The sequence below is a fragment of the Choloepus didactylus genome, chromosome X (assembly GCF_015220235.1).
Source record: "Choloepus didactylus isolate mChoDid1 chromosome X, mChoDid1.pri, whole genome shotgun sequence".
NCBI classification, from domain to species: Eukaryota; Metazoa; Chordata; class Mammalia; order Pilosa; family Megalonychidae; genus Choloepus; species Choloepus didactylus.
Genome location: NC_051334.1, coordinates 23,307,649 through 23,318,133, shown reverse-complemented (window position 1 = coordinate 23,318,133; position 10,485 = coordinate 23,307,649). Strand labels below are relative to the sequence as shown.

Below are 10,485 nucleotides of genomic sequence, written 5' to 3'. Positions count from 1 at the left end.
CTCTACCCCAACACCCAGCTCCTTTACAAATCCCAAGACTCATTAATGGGCTCTGCTAAACAGGAGCCATCTAATTTAGTCATTCTTTTCCTTATCCACAAAGGCAGCAGCCTTAATATAGATTTATTTTTCCATGTCTACCTCCTAAGAATGGTTTTAAATAATAAAATCCTTTTCTCCTTTGTTATACTGCTACAGTGAGAAATTGAAACTAATCTAATGTTCAGTAATAGGGGAATAGTAAGGTAGCTTAATGTGCATTGGACCATCTCGTGACCGTTTAAAAAAGTAATGAAAGCAACTTAGAAACAGGAAAATTGTTTTATGAAACAATTGTCTATGAAAAGTAACCAAATACAAAAAAAAATAGTGAACAGTGTGATTTAGCAATAATCTATGTGTAGCTGGGGCCTAGACTGGATACCCAGGAAGGATTCATAAGGGATATGAATATGAATTGATGGTTTGAGGGATGGGCCCAACAAGGTCTATTTGCATAAGGGATAGAGGAACCTGATGGAAAGGATCAGGACTTGGGACTAGGTTGAGGAGAGTGAGGCATTTGTGCAAAATGTAACAGGAGGCCAAAAAATTCAGTAAGTAGACAGAAAATATTTTAATTCAATATTTTTAGTAATCAAAATTAAAGCAAAAAACCCACGATGAACAAAATATCAACCTTTTAAATAAAGATTTGACTTTGCACTTGCATGAGCCTGGGAGTGAATGCCTCACTCACCTTACCCTAGTCCCAGCCCTGGTAAGGGCAATGACTGGCCACGTTGGGCCACTGGCTCTCTGCCACCTCTAGGATCGAGCCCCTTTGGGAATAAGAGCTACTTCTTACTAATCCCGAGGAGAGGAAGAGGGTAAATGTACACAGTTGGTTAGAAAACGGTTGATCAGAGGAAAAATGTTTCAATGTAGTCTCAGGTTAAATAGATCTTCCAGGTGCCTGTGCCGGGACAAGGAGATAAAGCAAAAATAATAAATAAATAAATAAAAATTAAAAAAAAAAAAAAGGAAAAGAAAAGAAAAGCCCTACCATCCAAATTTCCATAAAGAACTACTCTATGGAAATAACCTAGTTGGGTGAGTTGGAGATTCTTCGAGTGTGAAATGGAGGCATGTCTATGAGTCAGAAGTAGCAAAGGACATCACCATGGCAACCTGTGCACCCAGGGGCACTACTGTCTTTGTAGGAGCAAAGGCTGAAGAAGGCACATTATGTCTGTGGAAAAAATATGTGTGGGACAAACCAGAACACAGAAATGGGATTTCACCTGTATTTGCCAATATTAAACAGTCATATTTCCTATAGATATTAGATAAAACGCCCTAAAATTTTTGCTAAAATTTGACAGTAAGTATGGATCCCTGATTAGCCAATAGTGGAGAAAGAGGGATTTTAGAGAGTAAGCTACATTACATTGTCCTAATATGGGCTTACTTTTTAAGTCTCAGGAAGTTAAATGGATCTTTTAAAGAGAAATAATGGGCATTCTCTGTTTATTTCCTCATACTGTTGTGTTCCAGTGTCACCCATACGTTGGGCAGCTGCTCCTTTCTTAACAACACTTCAAGCCTACAAAACTCCCATTTAGATAAAAGAACCTAATTCTGCACTGTGCATCTCAATTACAATCTGTTACAAATTGCAGATGCAGGGGAATGGAGGGTTGTATGAAAAGGGCTGAATCCTTTCCCTTCAGGGGAAGGGAGTGTGATCACCCGGGCACTGTCTTTGTCCCTGGTGGAAAGTCAGTTTGACTACTGCTTCTGGGGTTGGGGATGACTGCCAAGGTATAAGAAATCCTGTTACCATTTCCCATCTTCTGGCTTCTCCTCTAAGTCTTTAGCTACTCCTTCTCACCCCTTTTTCAAGCTTATTCTTCTCTTCCCAACCTGAATCCTTCAATACTAAATCCTAGGCTTTCTTCTTTATATATTTAGCTGCTATAGTTGTTTGGGACATACAAGTTTATGACAATTGCTTTTTTTTCTTTAATTGTGCCTTCTGTCATTAAATAATGTCCTTCTTCACCCTATGTAGGTTCTGGCATCTTAAAATTCTCCTGTCCTGAAAATATAGCCATTTATAAAAACATTGATTTTTTTGCAATGTATGTTTTTTAATGGCATTTTCCTGCTATCCATTTGCCTGCTATCTCTTTATTTCTTATAAATTATCATATAGGATTTGTTTTTTTAAACTCATTTTGACATTCTTTATCTTTTGATAGAATTGAGTCCATTCACATTTACTGAAATGACCGATATACTTACTTTTATTCCTTTCATATTGCATTTATGCCATATCATTGTACTTTGTTGTTTCTTCTTTTCCCTTTTCCTTATTTTTGATGGTTTGATTAAGTTGCTATCCATTCTGGTTTTGTCCTTGTATGTACTTTTCCATTCTCTTAATGGCAACATCATTTTCTGGTGTTCATTATCAGCTGCATCTTTTGTTACCATTATTTGAAAACAAGATTCGCTGACTATTTTCTCACTAAGACAGTCTGTTTTTCCCTTGCATCCCCACCCCTAACCCAATAAGATGAGATTGTTAGACTATTTTAATTCCCATTTCTCCTTCTTTCCCTAGTTGAGACTTCCTAATGCTTTTTCTCTACTCTACCTCCATGCTCACCATACCCACTCCTAGGTTTTTCTGAAATAGTTTAATTTTATATTACTATTAAAACTGCCTTTGCAACTATTCCTTTTTTAGATTAAGAATCCTTATTTAGCACTCATACTACATATTCCAAGACATTCATGTATGATCAACTTAAACTACATGTCTGTTTTTTCAGAAGTCCAGTCATTATCCATTTATTTATTTTTGTTTTTTTTAACTTTACTCATAAAATTTTAAAAAACAAACAAAAAACACAACATTTCAAACAGAACAAAGGATTCAGAAAAACAAATACCTAAAATAACTACTTTGCTTCCAACATGTTCCTACCCATACCCCAAGAAAATTCTCCATTTATTTTAAACTTTAGTACTTGGCACCACTGTTTCAGTTCATTTGTTGTTTGGCTAGAATGTTTTCTTGAGTATTTTTCTCAAACAGTTATGTGATTGTTAAAACTGTTTATATGTTAAAAATCCTCAAAAGAAAAAATGTCTTTTTTTTTCACCATGATGGATGAGTGAAATATTGGCTGGATGTGGGATTCCTGGCTGTAGGTACTTCACTCTCATTAGTCTCTAGATGTTTATTTTCAACATCTGCTAGCTTCTAGAACTTATATATGAGAAGTCCAGTACTCATCTTACTTTTGTTTGAAGATAACTTATTTCTCATGTTTCGTGTGTGTGAGCAGAGGCACTGACAGCTTTTATTCTGGCTAACTATTCAAGGAAATTTGGACCATGTAGTGGTCTTTGGAAGGTATAGTGCCTCCCTGTGGAGCTGAGGGCAAATTTGTTTGTTGACCAGTATTATAAAGATAATGTCTCCCTCTAGAGCAAACATTGGGCAGATTTGCTTGCAGCCCCCTTTAAAAAGCTGTATTTAAAAAGCTCGGGGTTCCTCAGCTGTGAGAACACATTCCACTGCATGAGCAGCAGCCACCTGGGCCCACCTCAGTGTCACCGGCCCTGGGACCTGGGGGGGTGGGGGGGCAGGCAAGGGGAGCTGAGGCAAACATGAAGCTCCTGCTGCCTATTGTGCCATGAGCAATAAAGTTCTTTGTCTCTGACACAAGATTGTTTTTCTTGCCAGCATCCATGAAACTGCAGGCCTTGTCAGCTTGCATACAAGGTAAAATCTCAGACCCTTCATAATTCTTCACAGAGCCCATTAGAAGTTATGTGCCCTTCTGTCAGGGGACGGGAGCCACAGGTCCTACGGGAAGTTGAGCTCAGTGGAAACTCCCTCCCTACTCTGCTCCAGCCCCAACTGACTTCTGATCCAGGAAACCCTCAGTGGAGCAGTGGAGAGACCAGTATGGTAAAGAACAGGAACTCAGACCCCAGGAGGCTTGGGTCCAAATCTGGGCTTTGACACTTCTTAGCTGGGGGACCCTAAACAAGTTACTTAACCTCCCATGTTTTGTTCCTCATCTATAATTGTAACTTCCTTACAACGGTTCTTGTAAGGACTAAGTGAGTTAAAACACACAAAGCAGAGAGAATGGTGCCCAGCACATAGTAGAACACAAAGGGAAAAAAACAGTTCTATTTTATAGCCTAGGCATTTTTCAAAATGCAATTAAAGCAATTAAGTACATTTCCGCTGAAGAGGAAAGAATGAAATCCTGAAGATGAAGGATTATTTTAGGAGATTTTATGGAAAAACATATTTAACTACCTGAAACATGACTAAGATTCTGCCAAGGTAGTACTCTCCCTTACCGGTAGGAATAAACTCAGCTTTGTCTACTCAACAGGTTGCCTTGATGGTATTTTCGGAAGCCAGCATTCAATAAAAACAAAGGACACTATTGGTATCAGTTAGGAGGTGGGAGAACTGGGAACAGGACCCTGGAGACAGCTGGTCCAACAAGGAACCTAAGGTGTTTCTGTTACTTCTCAGAAAAAATTTTTTTCTTAGCAAAACTGGGTGGTTTTCTCACAGTTTCGCAAAACAGAAATCTAGAATGGAATAATAGTGGTTTTTTTTGCTTTTAACTGATCATTTATAATATGTCAAATATCTCCCTGTACATACACAACCTGGAATTCATGGGTTGGCCAATATTTTCTCTTGGAATCTTATTTCCATCATCTCCTTGGGCTGTGTCCTGATCTCTGACTTGTGGGCAGGGTTATAAGCCACTAACATCTTGAGCCTTCTGCTATTTGCCATTCTATTTGGTACTCATATTTATTTATGTATTATTCCTCTGTCTATTGAGATTTCATCACACTGCCTATCTAGCTTAAATTGCTGAAGGGTAAAAGTAGATGAGATTCAAAGGAGGTGAAGACCCAGAAGTATTTTCCTTAGAGCAGTGTCTGTATTTTCCCCATCCCACCTAGGGCCTGACATAGTATGAGGCAGGAAGGAAGGCCTCCCTACCTAGCTGTTTGAATAAACACAAGTTTGGGAACTTATTTCCAGGGTGATCCCTTTCCTCTTCATCAGTGTGGCAGTTGCATCAAAGTACCAATCTTGGTGGGGATTGTCAGAAGGAAATAACAAAGACTACCAAATAGTAATTTTAAACACAACTGAATTTATTTGCTTGCCTGGAAAGGGAGAGTCACATGAATCAGTGCAAGTTCAGCCAGTGTAGTACTGGAAAGGACTAGATACAGGGCAGGAGAGAGGCAGTGTGTCAAGTATGGCGAGATGCTGAGTTCAGCCCTTCGGTGGCTCCCGAGGCCAAGGATAACCTCTTCTTTGCAGTTGGTCACTGCACTGGTTCACTTTTTGAAAGTGTAGGCTCCCTTCTGGAAGAGGCCCTGGCTGGGTTACATACAGCTCTAACGGGCTTGGTGTCACTCGGCTGGCAAATGTGATGCGTTTGCTTGAAGTTTGGTGAAATCTTTAACAGGATGGGTAGCATGCTAGTATAGCCAGGTTAAACAAGTAAGATCATCAGTTAACTGCCTCTTCACTAATGTCTTTGGGATCTACCAGGCCAAATTTCCCTTTTCTTTAGGGCAAAAAGGCAGAGACAACTGTATTTAGAAATGCAAATTTTATGTTGCCCTTCAAAGTTGTAACAGAGCAAAATATGAGAGACACAGTAAAGTTCTGGGATCTTTTGAGTCCCAATGAAACAAGGAAAAAGAGATGAAGGAGCAGGGGACTGCTGAGCAAGTAACAACAAGCAAAGGGGAAGGGAAAAAATAAGGAGGGCGTTTCCACTAAGGATCTAACAATGTCACAACATTAAAAGCAAACAAATAAAAATGATTTTCAATGTGCAGCTGTTCACCTGTTTGCAAACAATCTAGAATTCTAAAAAATGTAAATAATTGTATAAAGAGAGAGAAGCGAGATGTCCCAGAAGTGTCAGCGTCCAGTGAGGAGCTTTGCAAGGGGCACTGAGTGCAGATGGAACCTTCTAAAGGGTTAGAGACCATCACCCAAGCATACCTGCCGCCAATTCCATCCGCACAACTGGAGGTCTCTGAAGTACTGATATGAAGTGTGAACAGTGTCATTTTTCTGTAGTTAAAAAAAAATTTTATTCAAAAAGGATTTTTAACATAGTATTTGATACTCTGTGCACAAACATTTTACACTAAATAAACAAGTATCAGGCTACGTTTTTTCTGAAAGATGTTCTTAGTAGTTTTTAGGTCATTTCAGTATATACTATTTTTAGTACATACTGAGAAACCATTCATAGAAGCAGTGACTTAGGCACAAACCTTAGATCATTAAATCCCTTCCCTGCTTTTATTTTTAAATCGTAGGGCTGTGCTTCTGTATAAAGATTGTTTATGTAGCAATGTAAGCCACTGACATTTAAGAAACAAACATGAAGTAAAAACTCTATCCTTTTCTTCCAATGCTCTTGTGTTTGAGAAAGAGATAATGCAAGACTCCGAACTTTGGGGTGTAACTTCATTTTACCTTTGGACTGGCTGCCTGCATCCTGAGGCCGAGGCTGCAGTGACCGAGCTGCTGGTGCGGCCACTGCTGCAACCGCAGCCGCTGGAAGCTGCACGATTCTCAACTGGTATACTTGTTGGTGCTGCTGTGGAAAGGCAGGGAAGAACTGGAATCTCGGCTGAGGAAGGCTTTGCTGGGATTTCTTCTGGGCAGAGCCACGCTGAGACAACGTGGCTTGGGACTGCACAAAAGTTCCTAACCTGGTGAGGTTAACAACAACAGCTGGCTGAGCGGAGAAGGCCTGTACTTGACTGGCAGAAGCTTGCTGGGGACGGTGTACACTTGGCTGTCGAGGAACAAAAGTTGTGGGCTGCTGAAGTGGTTGCTGTGGCATCAACTGAGAGCTCTGCTGCGGCTGCTGTGGCAGAGTGTTCAGAACAAATGAACCTCTTGGAAGCTGGAGTAGAGTTAAGGGCCTGAGATGTGAAGCATCTTTTAAAACAAGGGAAATGGTTTCTTGAGAAGCTGGCTTCACTGCCTCTGTTTGCACTGCCCCCAGCTGTGCTGCCCCTGGCACTGCATTTGGTAGGGGATCTCCCAAGGCTGAATGGCCATTCAGATTTATTCCTACAGGAGTTGTGGCTGCAGGGGTACTGCTCAGCACGGGGTTTGACCCACTCACGACAGCCTGCACTCTACCAGCTGAGCCCCCTACACTAACTGAGTTCAGTCCAGCAGAGTTGGCCATCACCTGGGTGGCCGTGACTGTCTGTGATGAGCCAGAAGGTGATGAAGCAGCTGGAGAAGGCATAATGGCTTGACTGGGATTCATGGATAATTTCCAAGAAAGACATGGTGGCTCAGAAGCAGAGGAAGGAATTGGAGCTTTAAAACAGCTGCTTGCCTGTTTTGGAGTAAAACTGTTACCTGAAGAATGAGCTCCTGAGCTTGAGGGAAGTTTGGTGGGTGGTCGACAGCATTTCACTCCCTTCCCTGATGCTGAAGACTGAACCGACACAACTTCCTTCCCTAGAGAAAGGCGATGTGGACTGGCTGAGCCACTGGAGCTGTGTGACATCGTGGCTGGACATTGGGCTTCCTTCTGGACCAATTCCTGGTACTGACCGAGTGCACACTCAGCATCAGCCATTGATTCCATCAGGAACCAATCTGAATGGTCATCTATGGAGTAGTGGCAGGGAGGTATCTGGCTATCGCTATCTTCATCATCTGTACACGGCTGTGTTTTACCAGAGATAAATGGATCATCAAGTGATTTCATGATGTTCATTTTTGTATTCTGATCATAATTGCCAGCTTCACATTCAAATCCATAATCATCTTTTAGATCATGGTCTGGCCAGATTGTCAGTTGTGGGTCCTCCCATGTTATAGACTCGCCAAACTTAACATATTCCTCCACATCCACTTCTGAAGGTATGTCCAAATTACAGGGACTGTGTTTCCACATATCTACACAATTTTCTGACTTACAGATTTTGAGGTCATAATGCTCATCTGCCTTTCTTCCTTTCCTTTCTGTGGAAGAAGGCAATGATGTTAGCTGAGGAGGAGGTGGACAATGAGACACTTCCTGCTGCTGATTCTGAGAGAACCAGGAATACCTCTTTAAACTCCGTTTCATTGGGCGAGTGTTCATCTTCTGCTTGTTATACAGCAGTCTGTTTGCAGTGCAGGTTACTGATACAGAAGGATCAAGACACAGGGGTTCAGCTGTAGCCAAGATCAGCTGGCTCTCAAGCAAAAGTTTGTCTTCCTGAGTCCATTTGTGGTTATCACTTGTTATTGAATTCACATCACTGATTAAAGTCTGCATTGTTGGGCGTAAGAGAATATGCCTGCTTTGGTAACCAGGAGATTCCCTATTACTGCACTGCCTGAAGTCTCGTATTTCTGCTATGACACATCCAGAATGAAACATATTAACATGTGATTTTTCTAGGAGATCAACCAAAACAGGAGGCAATTGTTCTGCATCCAAGTATTCAAGCAATTCCTCCTGTTCATAAGGCAGTCGAATGGTTTCAGTATCTGTTCCATTTTTTCCCCTCAGCACCAGAGAATATCCGTCATTTCCTGGGTAGAGGCTGACCACTAAACATGGCAATCTCTCTTGTGTAACAAGCTTCTCTAACAAGTTCACATTGCTTCTTAAATCCTGGGTAACCTCGGGCTCTTTTCCACATTCCTCAACATATAAGTCATAAAGTTTTTGAGATATAGATTTTTCCCCGCTAGATAAGTATTTTCTTTCAGGAGGTCTCCGTTGGACACTTTCAATGATATCGTCAGCACGATCCAAAGCTAGCTCTAAAGCTCGTTCCATTGTAGGATAAACTAGGGGACCTAAAAGAAGAGAAAAATAATGCATGTGGGTGAAGCGGATGGTAACCATACCTTCAACGTGAACATGCAGAGCACTAAAAATGCCTCAACGCCACAGCGAAGAGGAAGACCTTATTTAAATACGGACACCAAGAAACCGCTGCCAAAAGAAACGCCACACAAACACCTCGCTAGTTTTGCAAAACTCCTGTACCTGTGTGAACCGCGGCCCGCGCTGGGGCTGCTGATGGAATCTCGGGATGGAAGCTCGTGATGGGACCACGTGACCGGGACTGGGCTGGGCAGGACACGTCACAGCATTCTAGAAGCCACTGCGCCCCCTGTGCTGCCGCCGCTCGCAGCGCATTCCCCAGAGCACGATGTCCACAGCACGTCAGCCGCATGCACGCAGCACGTCGGCCGTCGCCCCGACGCTGCAGGTGCCGGGGAGGCCGCCTGCCTCCCTGGCTCCCCGAGTCCGAGGTCCCGGACTTTCACTGGCGGTTTCTCGCCCGCTTTCCAACTCGCCAGGCTGGGCCGGTCCTTTCCTTTTCAGTTTAATGTTAAAAACTGACACACAAGGGCATAAGCAACCAAAGATAAAATAGATACATTGTTTGTATAGTTTTTTAATGTATGCTAATTTCTGAGGAATACCATTGCCGGGAAACACGTGGAAGGTTATAATTGGTTTTACTGGGCACTTGACCAAGAATTGTTCACTGTTTCTGGAATCTCTTGTCACCGTGGCAGGACTGCACCTGGTATCTGTTACCAATTCAGCATACCCGAAAGAGGCGGCATTTGTACTTCCTGCATACGCGGGGACTATCTTTTGGGTGCAAGCGTCTTACGTGGCAATTGGGTCTTCCAGTGGTCTCCTGCTGAAGGGTTTTCATATAGATGCACACTTAACATGGTTTTCTTATGCATAATTAGGTTCCTTTTATATCCCTACTAGTAGAGTAAGGGCATTTTGTTTTTTTATATTTGTTACTCTGTGGTAGGTACGTTATTTTGTCTATGGACTGCAGTTCAGGATAGTAAAAGGGCATTAAAGTCTTACTTTTGAATGGTGATGTGGGTCTGGTAGGGATGAGAACTATTGTTGTATGTGATGGCAATAAATTTTAAATGATTTGATAACTGGAGACCATAGGTAAGGTCCTAATGATGGATTTGCAGTTATATGACTGAGTCTTAGGTAATTTATGGGCCGTTGTGTTCCGTTAGCTTATATGCCTTGAATTCATTCTGCCAGCCATCTTTGAGAGTTTTTTTTTTTTTTTTTTTCAGGGGGTGGTGGTGGCGGTGGTGGTAGTAGTGGTTAATTCAGTTTTATTGAGATATATTCACACACTGTACAGTCATCCGTGGTGTACAGTCATCTGTTCACTGTACCATCATATAGTTGCACATTCATCACCCAATCAACTTTTGAACATTTTCCTTACACCAGAAAGAATAAAAATAAGAATAAAAAAAGTAAAAAAGAACACCCAAATCTTCCCCCCCATCCCACCCTGTGTATCATTTAGTTTTTGTCCCCATTTTTCTACTCATCCATCCGTACACTGGATAAAGGGAGTGTGAGCCACAAGGTTTTCACAATC

At 41.8% G+C, this 10,485-nt stretch overlaps 1 protein-coding gene across 1 annotated transcript; it reads right to left on the bottom strand.

Annotated features, from left to right (window-relative positions):
* Positions 1-6,314: 6,314 nt before the first annotated feature.
* On the bottom strand, positions 6,315-8,888 carry LOC119522040 (transcription factor SPT20 homolog). Its single transcript, XM_037820761.1, has one exon. It carries the CDS (start codon positions 8,871-8,873, stop codon positions 6,315-6,317), a length of 2,559 nt encoding a protein of 852 aa, XP_037676689.1. The 5' UTR covers positions 8,874-8,888.
* Positions 8,889-10,485: the final 1,597 nt, after the last annotated feature.

Bases quoted from the DNA above. Each gene is read 5' to 3' on its own strand.
- LOC119522040 (XM_037820761.1), bottom strand. From the start codon at position 8,873: ATGGAACGAGCTTTAGAGCTAGCTTTGGATCGTGCTGACGATATCATT.